The sequence below is a fragment of the Trichomycterus rosablanca genome, chromosome 6, assembly GCF_030014385.1.
Source record: "Trichomycterus rosablanca isolate fTriRos1 chromosome 6, fTriRos1.hap1, whole genome shotgun sequence".
Taxonomy (NCBI): Eukaryota; Metazoa; Chordata; class Actinopteri; order Siluriformes; family Trichomycteridae; genus Trichomycterus; species Trichomycterus rosablanca.
In genome coordinates, this window is record NC_085993.1 from 37,455,645 (window position 1) to 37,472,473 (window position 16,829).

Below are 16,829 nucleotides of genomic sequence, written 5' to 3' on the forward strand. Positions count from 1 at the left end.
AACACAGACTTATGGCGCATAAATGAATTAATATTTGTGATAGTAAACACAAACAATGACACCGTTGATACGGCACTACTTAGTGTACTTGGTTTGCTTAAATGTGATTTAGGACGCAGCCTTACAAATCTTCACTGCGTTTCAAACTACACACTACTAGTCGACTCAGATTTCTTCCACAATAAAAAAAAATATTAAAATGACTGTAAAAGTAAAGCAGCTTTAAAATAAGCATACTAACATAATCTAAACAATTCATTTTAAAGCTAGTTTACGTTAAAATAATAATTTCAATAAGAAATACTAAAGGACTTTTATTAGTGGAAAGTGATTCGGCGCTACGTTACATCTAAGCGTCCCATTTCCGCCGGCTTCTGGCGATAAGCGTTACTGGGCGTTCAGGTAAAGTTAAATCCTTTAACATCTGTAATTTATCACATTATATGTAAAATATACTAAACGATCACGATATTATAATAGTTAAGGATTTATTATGTGACGTTATTAATAAGATTAATGGCTTTCATATGTCTTTCCACCTCAATAGTAGCAGGTGCTAGCTAATGCTAACCCGGCAAATGAATGCACACTAAGGTCTCGAATTTATCATTATTTAAACTTTTGTTTATATTAAATATAACCACCTAGATGTTAGTCATATAATACACAATTTATTTTGCATAACATTTGTCAGGTGTCTTTAGCATAAAAGCTAAAAGCTAGTGAAGTAATGATGGCTACCAGCATATGTAGTTAATAAAAAAGGAAAAGAAGACTCAAACTACAATTTTTACATGCATGTGATTTTATATAAAATATCTTAGTGTTTTGCACGTATTATTAAGTTAGTTGATATAATTTATTTAAAAATATATATAATATTTCATACAATGTATGAGATGTCATGGACATATTGGTGTAGTTTGGGATTATTGAAGCAGTCACGTGTTTGCTATGCTGTACTTGATAGCTAAAGTCTTAATGTGGCCACTTAATTTTACCAAATCTGACCAAGTAAGCGTCCTTTTAGTTTAGTAATGTGGTCATTTCTTGCATAAAGGTGCTTGGACATATGACGTCACACCCCGGCTGGCCTGTTTAAGTTCTCTATTTAAATATTCATACTTTAAAATAGCTCAAATGCCACTGTTGTACTTATGACAGTTGGAGAACTAACAGTTGTGTTTGTTTAGACTAAATACAAGAAACTGATCACTGACAGTAGCACCACAGTGATCAGTTTGAGAGTGAGCTGTAATGTGTTCCATCTGTAATTAATCTCACAATAATCATCTAGGGTAAATGGAATGTCTTTTGCATGTATAGACGTGTACAGTGTAATGAAATTCTTTCTCCGCATATTGTTTGGAAGTCTGTGGTCTTAGTGCAGGGTCAGCCATCGGGTGCTGCTCCTGATTCTGAGGCTTTGCTCAAGGGTCCAACAGTAGCTGACTGCAACCTGTTGTTTGCAAAACTCTACCACTAAGCTACTTCATGACTAATCTAATGATTTTAGGAGTCTAATTTAAAGTAGTAAATAGTTGTGGCAGTGTTCAGCAATTACTTGAGTTTAAAAGTCAGCTAATAGTAGAAATTGGATTTCCTGTTCTGTCTGATACTACGAACAGTAAGGATAAGATGAAAAACCAGGGTATTCTTGTATTGTTGGTCAGTGATGACTAGTCCACTGCGCAAACTGATGTGTGTACAACACACACAGAAGTGAAGAAAGCAGTGCTGATCTGTGTCTGAGCCCTATTTACTGCAAACCCTGTACACTCCAGGTGTCGTAAACTTGCTTACAAATCAGTCCAAAAGCTGTTTTCACTTAGAAGTAAAATTGTGCTTTTTAACTTGTATTGATTGTGTTTCTAGTTCAAGAGATACACTTTCTGAAATGTAAGATTTCTGATGTCTGATGACCCAACAGCTAACATTCACTTTTTTCCTTGGTCTAGAAGACCATGGCGAAGTTCCTGGCCCCGGTGATTCAGGATAACCCCTCAGGATGGGGTCCCTGTGCTGTTCCAGACAAATTTAAGGACATGCCCTACCAGCCTTTCAGCAAAGGAGATCGTCTAGGAAAGGTCAGAGTTTAATCCTTGTGTGTTAATTACCACTGGTGGATGTTCAATACATTTAATTTGGTTAAAGACCAATTGCTTTGTTTTGAAACAATGAAAAAGCCGGACTACATTAGAATACAATTTTTTTTGCAGTCTACTGGTCTGGTAATTATATATTAAAGGTTTAAGAGAATGTAATGTGTTAAAGTCTTTAGTGCTTTTGTTCATAGGTGGCAGACTGGACTGGAGCAACCTACCAGGATAAACGATACACAAGTAAGCCCATCACCAAGCCACACACAAAAAAAAGCAGATCTATTGAAATCAGAATTTTATGTTAATTTTATTTTATAGCATTCAATTTATTTTGTTGTTCTCTCTTTGTTAGATAAGTATTCATCTCAGTTTGGAGGGGGCAGCCAGTATGCTTATTTCCATGAGGAAGATGAAACGAGCTTTCAGCTGGTGGACACAGCCAAGACCCAGAAGTCAGCCTACCAGAGGAATCGTATGCGCTTTGCTCAGGTATACAATACAAGTTGAATTTTCTTCGGCACTGTTTGTCCTTTCAGCATCTTTTGTTTATGCTTAAGCAGAGCAAAGTATTTTCAGTATTTTAAAGTACAGTGGTACCTCTAGATACGAGCTGCTCCACATACGAGCTTTTCGAGATCCGAGCCGAGGCTCGGACAAAATTTCTGCCCTAGATACGAGCCCAGATCCAAGATACGAGCCGGGCTGGAGCTTCGGAGACGCTACCGCTAGTTTGCGCGTCGGCGCAAGGGAGCCGTTTTAAAGGAATTTCCCAACTAATACTAGTACAGTACTCGCTCCCACAATCCTCGGTCCCACAATCTTCGGTCCCACAATCCTCTAGCATCCCCTCATCCCATTCTTCTCATGGGTCCCAAGAAAGTAAGTGCAAGTGACAATGGCGAGAAGAAGAAGAGGATGATGTCGATTGAGTTAAAGCAAGAGATAATAGAAAAGCATGAGCAAGGCATGCTTTTTATAATAATACTGATTATTACGTATTTTATACATTTTCCTTACTGTTTTTTATACATTTTTCTTTTATTTATTTATTTTGTTATGTTTTATATGTTTATACATGTGTTTTTCTTAATTAAAAACATGTATTTTTTCATAATTTACGATATTTTGGGGACTTGTCAGAGGGCTGGAACGGATTAATTCTATTTCCTTTATTTTAAATGGGGAAAATTAGTTCGAGATACGAGCTGCTCTACTTACGAGCTCGGCTCTGGAACGAATTAAACTCGTATCTAGAGGTACCACTGTACCCTGAAAACTGTCACAATGATTACAGAAAGACTGATTTCTTTTTTGTGTCCACAGAGAAATCTGCGGCGGGATAGGGATCGCAGGAATCTCACCCAGTTCAACCTGCAGACTCTTCCTAAGAGTGCCAAACAAAAGGAAAGGGACCGTATGCGTCTGCAGAAGAAATTCCAGAAGCAGTTCGGAGTCCGTCAGAAGTGGGACCAAAGATCACAGGTATGTTTCCAAATCGTTACCGTAGCCCTGTTTTATTTAGGCTGTATCCACCTGGAAAGTCATTGGGAGAGGATTCTCTGGTAAAATACACCAGTCAACCATGCTGAGATCCGGTGTTTGCGTATCAGCAGTGGTATTGGCTGGTGAGGTGGCTACACAGACATGATTGGCTGTGTCTTTGGAAGTGCATTTGTGACCTGTGACATGTGACCTTGTGTGGATGCCCATGTGAGAATGTCTAGGTTATTTAAGACTGGCTAGTGTGTGTTTTTTGTACTTTTTAAGTAAGCTCTGCTTGACTTTGCTTTGTTGTTGCTGTAACAGGCTCAGTTAAAGCCCAGGGACTCATCAGTAGAGGTGCGCAGTGACTGGGAGGTGAAGGAGGAGATGGACTTCCCTCGCCTCATGAAGATGAGATACATGGAAGTGAATGATCCTACAGACATGTGAGTTGACCCAAATGAATTCAGTAGTTCAGTTTAAAGCATGGCAGTCTACATTGCCACCTCATGTTTGACATTATATTAGCGACTGCTTAGTATGTGAAGCCTTAAGTAATACATGTTGCTGCAGTGCTGAGCAGTTGCACAAGCTTAGATGTAAGAAACTGTCTTAATTTATTTGAATTCTTGTCTGGTCTGATACTAAAGATACTAAATATAGGGCTAAAACACTTGGGTATTCTTGTTTTGTTGGTCAGTGATGACTAGTCCACTGCGCAAGCTGATGTGTGTACAATACATACAAAAGTGAAGAAAGCAGTGCTGACCTGTGTCTGAGCCCCATTAACTGCAAAGATGTACATGAAAATAGCAAAGTTAGGCTTCTTGTTGTATGTACCTAAGATGCATAACACAACTGTTGTAAACTTCACAGCAAGAAGACCCTGGATTCGATTCCCAGGTGGATCGGTCCGGATCCTTTCTGTGTGGAGTTTGCATGTTCTCCCTGTGGTGTGGGTTTCCTCCGGGAGCTCTGTTTTTTTCCCACAGTACACATACCCCTTTTCCACCAAAACAAACCGTGGTTCTTGAACCGGTTCTGTTCAGGTTTCTTAGAACCTTGCTGTTCTGTAGAGAACCGTCGCGCGTTTCCACCAGTTTTTGAGAACCAAGCAGCGTCATCATCGGTGGGCGTTATTACTAAGAGTTAAGAGAAGCAATAACATGGCGGAGTGTGTGGATTATGTGCGAGCATTTGTGCTGCTGTTACAGATGTTTGTTTTTATGTAAAAAGCATCGATCTAACTATCGGTGATAAGAAGACGTGACGTGTTTGTCTCAGTTGTTGTTTTCTTTAGTTTATTAACGTGAGAAGCGTTTTGCGCTTCGCTTTCACCGCGACTCTCGGCGCAAATAACCGATTTGCTCAGCGCTCGGCTTGAGCGATAAAACATCATTAAAGTTTGAAGTGTGAAATAAACATCAAATCCAGTCTAAAATACCACATGTATCTGTGTTTAACTGTATTCACTTCACGTGTGTTTATGCAGCTCGGGGAGTTGAAAAGCTTCACGCTTTATTTTTCATGCTAAGCGGTGTTCGTTCTGTCCGGGTCACTTTTATCTCGTAATATCACACAATTCACCTTTTTAAAGGCGCTTTGAAAATATCAGCGGCAAACTGGCTCGAAATGTAATCAGGTGAAGTTTAAAAGATAAAAATGCAGCATTAAGCTCCATACGAGACACCAGCTGACACCATTGTTGCTAACGTGCTATGCTGTACAACCTGACACGCCAACTGACGGACGTCACGGTTCGGGCTGAAAAACCAAGTATTCTGTGGTGCCAGATTGGCCCGCTAGTTCGCTGTCTGGGACCTCTTTTTTCCGGTGGAAACACACCAGTTCAAAATCAAGTTCGGGAACCGGAACGGGCTCCGTGCTGCGTCAGTGGAAAAGGGGTAAAAGAGGTGTTTTGTAGATACAAAATTGTTTGAGTGGATGAGTTTAAATACTTAGGGAAGAGTGTGGTTGAGAGCTGAAGTAGAGTGCAGGCTGGGTGGAGTGGGTGGTGTAGTGTGGCAGGAGTGATTAGTGATAGAAGCATATCTAACAGACAAGATAGTAATGGGGCTTGTTATGTCATATGGCTTGGAGGCGGTGGCACTGACTAAAAGACAGTTGAGTGATCTGGAGGTGGAAAGAGGTGAGAGTGGTCTGATTCTCGTTGGAAGTAATGAGTGTGTGACAAACCAGTTTACTAGAGAGACAGTGCAGTTTGAATGTTTAGGATCGTTAAAGAGGTATGGTTGAGATGGTTAGGGCATGTGCAGATGAGTTCTGTCTGGAAAGGTGCTGAGGATGGAGCCACCAGGCAGGAGGAAGAGAGAAAGATTAAAGGAGTTTCATGGAGGACATGCAGGTGGTTGGTGTCACAGAGAAGGATGTTCAGGACAGTGCAAGATGGAGACACATGACTCGCTTTGGCGACCCCTAATGGGAGCAGTGGGAAGAAATCTTAAGAAACCATGCCCAGCTGTTGCTTAACAATGCACTGTTGTCTGTGTTTCTGATGTAGTGAGTGCTGTGGTGCTCTGGAGCACTACGATAAAACATTCGATCGAGTCACCACCCGCAATGAGAAACCCCTGAAGAGCATCAAAAGGATCATCCACACAGTCACCACCACTGATGACCCGGTCATCCGTAAGGTAAGTCAGCACGGAATATGTTCATGTAGAACGGTAGCACACAACGCAAGCACTAAATAAACATGCTAATTAAAGAATAAGAAATGGAGTTGGTAAATTAACATGCTTCCTGATTACATTAGTGTGCTTATTACAAGACGATAAGCAGAGTTCCGCTGGGGCGTGATGCAAAATATTAAAATGACTTCAACAGGCAGTCAGGTTCCATTCTTCAGCGTCACCATTTATAGTTTAAATTATTTGACTGTTTAATCATTTTGCCATTTATTTTAAGATAAATGGCATCACTCTCTCAAGGACCCCCCCCCCCACACACACACACACACACACACACACAAAAAAACTGCATACATTCTTGAAGGAACTTGTACTTAAAAAGTGGCATATAAGGAAAAAAACCATTAAAACTCTACAACTTTATTGTTGCACAATCACACTAACCACAATACACACAGGTAAAGAAAGCAAATCGACCAATCACCTAGACGTTTTCATTTATTATTCAGCCATGATAATAGCCATAGCAGCTGACATGGCGTTAAGAATTAAACAACAAACAAACTCTCTCCAGGACGGGTAAAAAGTTGGGGCATAAACATTAACTCTGTGTTCACACCAGTGTTAATTTTGACAGCACATTTTGATTTAGTCTTAGTCATAGTCTTTTGACTAATGTCATTTAGTTTTAGTCATAATTTAGTCATCTGAATTGTTTTAGTTTTAGTTGACTATCATAAGAATATAGTCGACTAAATCTACAGTCAATTCAGTCGACTAAAATATAAAGGGTGTAAAATGTAAATGCTTTTTCATCAGTTCCCTTGAATTATTTAAGTCTTTATATACACTTACACAAAATTAAACATTTTTTAACCAGTTATGGAATATTATTAATGTTTGAATGTGCAATACACACAAAAACAGATTTAACTTATTTCAAACAACATCTTTATTTACCTGACCTTGCTTATTGAGCATAACAATAAGAAAATGACCTGTAGGCCTGCTCTGCCTGAAAAATATATGCATTGTTCATAACAAATTGCATATTACATTCTTTATAACACTGGGTAACATAAAAGCAGCAGTGCCATTATGTTCCCATTATACTGCCAGCAGTGCCAGATATCGTTTAAGAGTTGTTGTGTTTTTACCCGAGATCGTCGCCCCACACATCGTCTTGTTTTTCACGACGTCAAATGAGAAATGTGTCCATATATCGACTCTCCTCTTTCTTCCTGTTGACATTGTGGAATTAACCTAGTTCCATGAGTAAAGAAAGTTCACAGGCTAGGCTGGTCTTCCCGGGTTTAGATCTAATTTGTGCAAGTGTGGTCTTACCGCGGTACTGCAAAAGAGATTAGTACTGATTGGATGGCTACCCGGCTTGTCCCGCCTCTCCACATACGCTATAGTAGTTATGATTGGATCTCTTCCTAACTTTGCCCTACCTTCCACAAAACTAAATCAGTTATTGGATGTCGTCCCTGCCAAACATTTTCGTCTCGTTTTTATTCGTTGACGAAAGTGTCAGATTTTATCCTTTTATGTAGTTTCTATATAGTTATCGTCTCGTTTTTGTCATGAAAAAAAGGTTCGTTGACGAAAACTGACAAATTATCCGTCAACGAAATTAACACTGGTTCACACCAGCGGCGTCATCACCACCTGGGTTTGTTTTTTAGTTAGCCATAGATTAACTGACGCCTAGGACAAAAGGGACATTGCTTGTCTGTAATTTTTAGCTTTGTGTAGTCCATCACTGTCTGTGCACTTAATATGACAAGGAAACTGTGTGTTTTTTGCGATTGCCATGTCAATTTGTCAAAAGTTGACACAGCCACAGTGAGTTTTTCTTCCATCTCTAGTAGGAACTGTTATCTAGGAACCAAAAATAAAGTGTGTACCACTCTGCTCGATGAACAGATTCCGGTTGACCGGTTGCTTTACTGTGTCAGTGCCAGTATCGATGCACACTACCTGTAGTTTTTGTGAGAGCACATTCAGCTGTTGCAAATGAATAGCCTTTTTTGCCCAACTGCATCAATCCAGGCATGACTTAAATCATTAACACACAGAATTTGTCCACTGAAAGCTTACAGAAAAAATGCTGTTTATTTGTTTAATTCACTAGAGGATAAATGAACAATAAATAATTTTTTGTACATGCCACATTCTGACACTAGCTAGAAATCTTACTGTTTGTAAAAGGTTGTTTTGTAGCGATCTTGGTATAGATTTTATAAGTAGGGTTTATGAAATGTTTTTTAAATATATGCACTTTGGCTTGATTCCAAAGTTAATCCACAGCAGCAAGCATAGTTTTATAAGAAGCTAGCTATTTAGCCAGGGAATCTATCATGTTTGCATTTGTGGACACTAAGGTAAGGTGGAGCGAAGGGCTCTTGGAGTGTCTGTCTATAACAGTTATATTTCCTTCTCTCCTTATAGCTGGCTAAGACTCAAGGGAACGTCTTCGCCACTGACGCTATCCTGGCCACACTGATGTGCTGCACACGCTCAGTGAACTCCTGGGACATCATCGTGCAGCGGGTTGGAAACAAGCTCTTTTTCGACAAGAGAGACAACTCTGACTTTGGTAAGTCTTTTTAGCTTAAGAGTCTGACCCACATTAGCACTAAAGTACACATAACAATGGCACATCTCTGAAAGTGCTTCGCTAAGTAGGCCAACTATTGTGGGAGAACTGTTCTGCTTCTGTCAAACCCTCTTTCAAAATGGGAGATTACGCCTGTATCAGAGATCGTATGTATCTCTTGGTCATTATGTAACGTTTTTGCTTTGTGATAAATGTTGAGGAAAACCCATTGCGGTAATTAATACTTTCTCTTATTATTTTTTTACATTATGGTATGGGCTTATGATTTTTTCAAAGCCAGGGATGAATAAACTCAGCTTCAAATTTGTTTACTCTATTTCTGATTGCTGGCAAGTTTTGGAAGGTTGTTTGAGTGTCTAAAATAAAAGCCTCTGTCTTCACCAGATCTGCTCACGGTCAGTGAGACGGCCAACGAGCCTCCTCAGGAGGAGGGAAACTCTCTGAACTCCCCTCGAAACCTTGCCATGGAGGCCACCTACATCAACCACAACTTCAGCCAGCAGTGTCTGCGCATGGTACTGTATCACAACTCTGCTTAACACACTCCACCTCTATCTAAACTATTACTGCTTTCTGATCTCTTGGCCAAATCTGTGCCCATGCACAAAGAAAATCCACCTTAAGACATATTTGCATTGGTGTAATTTTTCTTTGTTGCTTTATGGTGTAATGCATTTTGGGCCATTTGCATTCCTTTTTTGCAACCTCTAACTCACAATAAAGTGATTTCCTTTCTCAGCTTTTGTGACGGCTCCTTAGTTATCTTGTTTCAAACACACCTTGAACACATCTCACACACACTGGGTCGCAGATTCACAGATTTGATGTGCTGACAGTACTGGTGTCTTGTATCAGACAAACCTGTGAATTACATGACTTCTAATATTTCAGGGAGGAGACAGGCACAAATTCCCCAACCCAAACCCATTTGTAGAAGAGGACATGGATAAGAGTGAGGTGGCATCTGTAGCCTACAGGTAAAAAAACTAGCATAGTCCTTCTAGATGTATGTTTTTTTTTTCCTTCCTAGCAGGTGTTACTGATGCTACAGCAATTTTTTCTTTCTCATTTATCGATTAATCCCGGTCAGGGTCATGTCGGGGTCAACATACCCGGAAAAACACTTGGCAAAAGTCAGGAATACTCTGGCCAGGGTGCCAATCTATCACATGGCTTTGGCCACCTTCCCCTCAGAAACAGCTATTTGTATCTGTCTGGATGCACAGCTTGATCTCAGCTGTGTTGGGCTAGCGCAATGAGCTGCCGTGCCACCCGAGCCTCAGCTAAATAAATCATACATTTGCAGTGTTGTCTAATGTCTGCTTCCAACCCAAAGTTGTGCATTAAAACATTATTACATTTACATTTTTGGCGTTTAGCAGCTGCTTATCCAAATCGACTTACAGTATTGTGACAGTATATTGTCTAAACATTTAAGGGTTAAGAGCCTGGCAGTGGTGGGGCTTGAACCAGCAACCTTTTGATTACTAGTCCAGTAACCACCAGGCTACAACTGCCCCTACATTTATTAAATTGTAGCCAAATAAAAAACACATTTCTCAGCAACAGCTGATAGACTTTGAATTATGGACACTGAATTTTGTCTTTTTGCTAGCCATCGCTAGGTTAGTCCTTGTTCTATAAAAAAAAAGTAATTTGTTTAGGCACAGTGCACAATCATTTCCTCACTGCTCTGTTTATATACATTATGATTTCAAGGGATGTAATGATTTTTTAAATATAATCATGTAAGTCTATGGAGGTCTGTAAGATATTGATTGTGTGTGGTGTGTAGGTACCGGAGGTGGATGCTCGGTGAGGATATCGATCTGATCGTGCGCTGTGAACACGATGGTGTAATGACTGGAGCAAACGGAGAACTCTCCTTTATTAACATCAAAGCTCTCAACGAGTGGGACTCCCGGGTAAGAGAACTAGGGCATCACATCAGAGACCAAACCGCTTAAATAAGTGCTTAGTTTATTTAGGAAATTCTCAGTTTATAAGAAATACCCCTCCTGTGTAAAGAAGCATTTCTTATATAGGATTTATTGATCTGCATGTCGAATGCTCTGACTGGTTGTCATTGTGCGTGACTGGCAGTATTGCAATGGAGTAGACTGGCGTCAGAAGCTGGACTCTCAGAGAGGAGCAGTTTTGGCAACAGAGCTAAAGAACAACAGCTACAAACTGGCACGCTGGACTTGCTGTGCCCTGCTGGCTGGTTCGGAGTATCTCAAGCTGGGGTAAGAACACAAATGCACTGTCACCTCACAGCAAGAAGGTCCTGGGTTTGATTCCCAGGTGGAACGATTTTGGTCCTTTCTGTGTGGAGTTTGCATGTTCTCCCTGTGTCTGCGTTGGTTTCCTTTGGGAGCTCTGGTGCCCTCCCACAGTCCAAAGACATGCAAGTGAGGTGAATTAGAGATACAAAATTGTCCATGACTGTGTTTGACAGAAAACTTAAACTGATGAATCTTGTGTAACGAATAACTACCTGTCCTGTCATGAATGTAACCAAACATGGCATTAAAATACTAATTAAATAAATGTAAATTCATGGTGCTAGTCACTTCAAGTCAAGATTTCCTCTGTGTCTTAATTTGATGCATAGCAACTTCTGTTTGAAAAGTCAGTCTGGAATTCATGCACATTTTGTTAATTGGTCATGCCTAATAACTAGGGCTGTCGAAGTTAACGCGATAATAACGCATTAACGCGATCTCAATTTAACGCGATTTAAAAAAAAATAGTGCCGTTAACGCAAATTCTAGTTCATGTTGAGACTTGACTGGTAGAACCAACGTTTTAATGTCGGACTTGCCACCGTTGTCCATTTGCGGTTTGTTAAAATAATATAACTGAGCGTCGTAGGGATGCACTTGCATAATAAAGAAATAAATACACGGTATATTCACAAGTTGTCGGGAGCAAAACACTTTATTAACTTAATCTGTTACGGCACTGAATACCGGAGTCAAGCACGCTAGTCCATGAACTATGGAAGCCCCAAAGGGTCAAAACACACTCACTTCGTGTAGAAACGTCAATCAAACCATTGTCACGATACAAGCACAGAAAAGTCTGTTACAATAACTACGCCTTATCCCACCTAAATCACCGCTGATCTACAATGTTTGCTGATGGAGAAATTCTAACCTACAATCTGACGTATATACGAAGTCAAGGGTCTCTGCTGGATAGTATTACTGCCTAGTGAGTGAATAAAACTCCCTTACAGTTTTCTCTTGTCCCAGCAGTTAGCAGTTTTTAACATGAGTACATTTAGCATAAAATGTGTTCACCATTTTAATGGTAACATTTCACTTAATAAACCTTGTTTTCTATAACATTTACACAGATTTTATTTAATGCGATTAATCGCGATTAACTCTATGAAATTCTGAGATTAATCGTGATTAAAAATTTTAATCGTTTGACAGCCCTACTAATAACATGTATTAAAATTACTAAGGATTTATTTTTTTTAAATGCATTCAATATTAAATAAGCCTTTAATGAAATAGACTACTGCAGGCAAAACCAAAAACCGAGTGCTTATAATCCACTGAATGTGCAATCATAAGGGGATCAAAGGATTTTATCCTGAACTCAGAATAACAGAATTAAAGCATTGATTTTTTTTTGCAGTTTTGACATAATACTATTTAAGCAACTGAGGGTTAGGGGCCTTGCTCAGGGGTCCAACAGTGGCATCTTGGCAGTGATTGGGCTCAACCTAGCAATCTTCCGATGACTGGTCCAGTACCTTAACCACTGTTTCTTTCCCTCAGCTATGTGTCCCGCTACCACGTGAAAGACTCAGCTCGTCATGTGATCCTGGGAACGCAGCAGTTTAAGCCCAATGAATTTGCCAGCCAGATTAACCTGAGCATGGAAAACGCCTGGGGAATCCTGCGCTGTGTCATCGACATCTGCCGCAAACTGGAGGAGGGCAAGTACCTCATCCTTAAAGACCCCAACAAGGTGAGCGACCTAAACGAACATCCTTACTGTGTTGCAGGGTTTCTGAGTTTTAGTAACAATACTAGTACTTAAGCCAAATTGTATAAACACACACTTAGTTCATCCTATTTTTTAGAAATGTCACTGTACCTACATTGTGTTCTTATCATCACACACACTTGCAGATGTAAAACACACTATGACTTGCTGTAAACTTGGACCATTTTGCTTTTCCCCCTTCTAATGTAAGAATACAACACAGATAAACAACATTTTTTATTTATTTATTTTCATTTTGATCAACCACTTCATCCTGGTCACGGTTGTGGAGGGTCCGGTTCCATTAGAGAACACTGGCTTAGAGACAGGAGTACTCTGGATGTGCTTTGTGCCACCACCCAAGTGCTTGAACTATGTTGTTTAAATCCAATATATTAGATTTTTTTAACGTCTTACATAATCTTATTTGTGTTAACAGCAAGTGATCCGCATATACAGTCTCCCTGATGGAACCTTCAGCACAGACGAAGATGATGATGAGGAAGAGGAGGACGAAGATGAGGATGATGAAGGTAAAAAGCTCTACTCAGTAAAGGCATATAATGCAGAGATACTTGGCACCACACACAGATATCACTGCAGGCAGAAACCTCTAAACAGAAGCCCTCATTCTTAGCATGGCTGCTGAACTGTCTGTACTTTAAATGCAACCATGACCCAGGCAACACAAACAATGCATCTAAATGAAACACACAACGAAATATACTTAATTAATACAAATAGTGGCAATCTGGTCTCACTGTGGTTTACAAAAAGTAACGTAAAACCCCTGCTTTTATGTGTTCCCTTGCCAGTCCTGTCTGTCATATTAATAAAAATACCTGCTACGGTTATGGTTTAATGATGCATTACAGATAAAAGGAGGAGTTAATAGTCTGGAAAGTACAGTATTTAAGCAATATTACAATCTCTCATTGCCTTCAGAGAACAGTGTTCTGTGAGACTGTAAATAAATCATGAGACACAAATATTGCCATGTGAGATGACTCATACATATAGCATGTGTTGCTCGGGGTCTTGGTCGGCTGGTTCCACCTGGGATTACTGGGCAAAAGGCAGGAATACCCAGGACGGGGCACCACTGTGTTTCACGGCTTTAGTCACACAAACCGACATTGTCAATTGTGTCCGTGTAGACGACCAGCCAGCCAGTAGCACTGCTGAGATTCGAACCCTGAACTCTATTCAGTAGCCACCTAAGCGCCAGTCACATGCTTCAGACAAAAAAAAAATACAACAGAAAATTTCCTACATTTAACTTTCTTTCAACTTTAGGATGTCTGTTGCACATTTCTGTGTGCTAAGTTAGTGTTGCTCATTAAATTCTGGTTAAAATTCGCTCATTCCTCTACCTCGCTATGGCTGAGATTTCAAGCTCCTTAGATCAAATATCAGATCTGCTACCACCCAGCCAGCACCTACACAGAGATGATTGGCTATGTCCGAGGCAGGGTGGGCCATAGGGATTCTTCATTGCTGCTGCCATGTGGCCTCTGCAGGCTGTTCGAAGCCGCCAGCACTGAGGCGGGGAATAGTAGAGAGCGCTTCGCGATACTGATCTCTGCGTGAACATGTCTCATGCAGGAGAAAATAAGTTTTTGGCTACTACACATCTCTTGAGTGTTAGGTATGGCCCTCCTCGGTCAGGGTAGGGGTCTGCCACTTTGAGAAGTGATATGTCTGGGTAATTGGATATGACTAGATTTGAAGTAACGGGAGAAAAAAAAGAATTTATAGAATTTTAAAACCTTAGGAAAAAATGTATTCAAGCAATTGTTGCATGTCACAAGCCACTGATGATTCATGGCTGGGTTTCACCATACTCAATACATACAAAATAGATGTGATGTAAGCACCATTAATAGATAGATAGAAAAAAATTATTAATTCCACAGGGAAAGTCAATTATTACAGCAGCTCAAGATACAGTACAGTAAAAAGTATTAAACTACATAAGTATTATTGTACAACACTAGTTAAATAAATAGAATAAAAAATGTAGTGCACATTCTGTGTGCTGTGAAGTATGCTAGTTTGAACTGTAAGATGAATCACATTTAATAAATGCACATTTTTATGTAACGCATAGGAAGTACGAGGGATCATAAAGTATCCACTGTTTTATAGTTTGGTTGGAAATGGTGAGGGCGGGAGGAGGAGTAATTGTTCGTGTGTGAGAGACTGAGAGCTTATAGTCCGGATTTAGCGCCATCTGATTTCCACCTTTTTGGACACTCAAAGAAGCTTTAAGGGGAAGAAGATTTTCATGTGATGACGTGAACGCAGCAGTGTATCAGTGGCTACATACTCAACCAAAAACATTTTTTGCTGATGGCGTTAAGTTGGTACGACGCTGGAAAAAATGCATCGCATATGAAGTTTACTATGTTTTTGAAATTCTTAATAGAGTTTTAAAAAGTGTGGAAACTTTTTGAAGAAGCCTCGTATATGAACCCTCTATGCTGGTTAGCCTGTAACCAAGTATTCTCTCGATGTTTTACTTGTTGTCTCTGTTTTTCTAGATGAGGAAAACTGAAGAGCTGAAAAATAAGACCACACGTGTTGGAAATCTTCCTGGTTGCTCTTATACAATAACTTAAATCACAGCAAGGTTTATTAAAAGTTTGAGCAATACTGAACTGTCTCTTTTTGCTTTCTTTCTAGTAGTAAATATGTCATACTGTTGTGCTGGGCATTTAAAGAGCCATACTTTGAATTGTATGTCTTCTCGTCATCGGGTGACTGCCAGATTGCCACATGAGGGCAGTGTGGGACTAAGATTAGAAGGCTTGGGTGCCAAAAACGCTACATGGGCAGAACGAAGTTGGCTGTTTTATTGATTTTATGCTATGGTGGCACAACTTGTACCGTGGGTGCTGCTCAGCAACGTGTCCTAATAACCTGAGATTGATCCCCTTTCCAATTACTGTCTGTGAGAGAAGATACATGCTATAAAATGACACACGTGTTCAAACAAATTCAAACAAACTGTCTGAGAACCTTTGGCATGTTGTTCAAGTGGATTTACCCTCACATACTCCAGTTTTCTCTTATCCTCCAAAAACTTACCGTAGGTGTACATTGGCACGTGATTGTGTGGTGCCATGTGATGGATTGGTGCCAGACTACTCTGGTTTTCTCCACTTAATTGCCCTGAGCTATGCAGTGTGGGGCAGTGTGTACGTTTTTGTTGCCCTGCATTTGGGCCCAGTGTATGAAGATGTCCTGTGCTATCTGGTAGCAGGTTCCTGGAGAAACGGGGATTTATCGGACTAGGCAGCCTTTTGTTGCTCCTTCCTCAGTAGTTGAACAGTGGATAGGAATAAACATTGGCACTTTGACCAGCCTGTGACTATGCAACCTTATACACAGAAGGGGTCAGCATACTTTGTGTTGACAAATTCCTTTCTTTACCAGCATTACATTGATTTGTAATCTAAGCTGTGTTAGCCCTTCTGTTGGTCCATATCAGATGACATGGCTTTTATGTTCACTGGCATCAGAGAGTCTTGGCTGGCCAATAACCCTCAGTCCACTGTTAGTAGGTACTCCTTACAGCTGCCTGTAAGCACTGCTTGCTGCTTTTGAGATGCTTAGATCCATTTGTCTGGTCATAACGATTTAGCCCTTATCAAAGTTATTCAGGTCTTTATGCTGATCAAATCTGCCTCATTCAACTCATATAATATAATGAACTGCAATCAGTGCAATGTTTATTACGTTCCTGACCATAATGTGCACCATTATAACAAAATAGATATTGCGGTTTGCGCTGTAAGGGGGTGATTCTAATGTTTTGGCTCGTCAGGGTATAGTCTACAAGCTAAATTAGGGTAATTAATAAGTTGAACATGCAATGTATTCGGTCTATTTTAAATAGGTAGTCATGAGTGCATTCACTCTTATGGACACAGATTTTAAGACTAATAATTATATATTTCACTT

General features: G+C 40.0%; 1 protein-coding gene across 1 annotated transcript; it reads left to right on the plus strand.

The window, feature by feature from the left end:
- The first annotated feature begins 341 nt into the window (after nucleotides 1–341).
- Nucleotides 342–15,523, plus strand: eif3d (eukaryotic translation initiation factor 3, subunit D). The gene is made up of 15 exons (XM_062997787.1): nucleotides 342–402; nucleotides 1,959–2,087; nucleotides 2,297–2,342; nucleotides 2,455–2,591; nucleotides 3,426–3,584; nucleotides 3,909–4,030; nucleotides 6,106–6,238; nucleotides 8,690–8,837; nucleotides 9,243–9,373; nucleotides 9,750–9,835; nucleotides 10,654–10,783; nucleotides 10,962–11,104; nucleotides 12,653–12,845; nucleotides 13,303–13,396; nucleotides 15,407–15,523. The coding sequence occupies exons 2-15, from the start codon at nucleotides 1,965–1,967 to the stop codon at nucleotides 15,418–15,420; spliced, it is 1,659 nt and encodes a 552-aa protein (XP_062853857.1). The 5' UTR covers nucleotides 342–402; nucleotides 1,959–1,964; the 3' UTR covers nucleotides 15,421–15,523.
- Nucleotides 15,524–16,829: the final 1,306 nt, after the last annotated feature.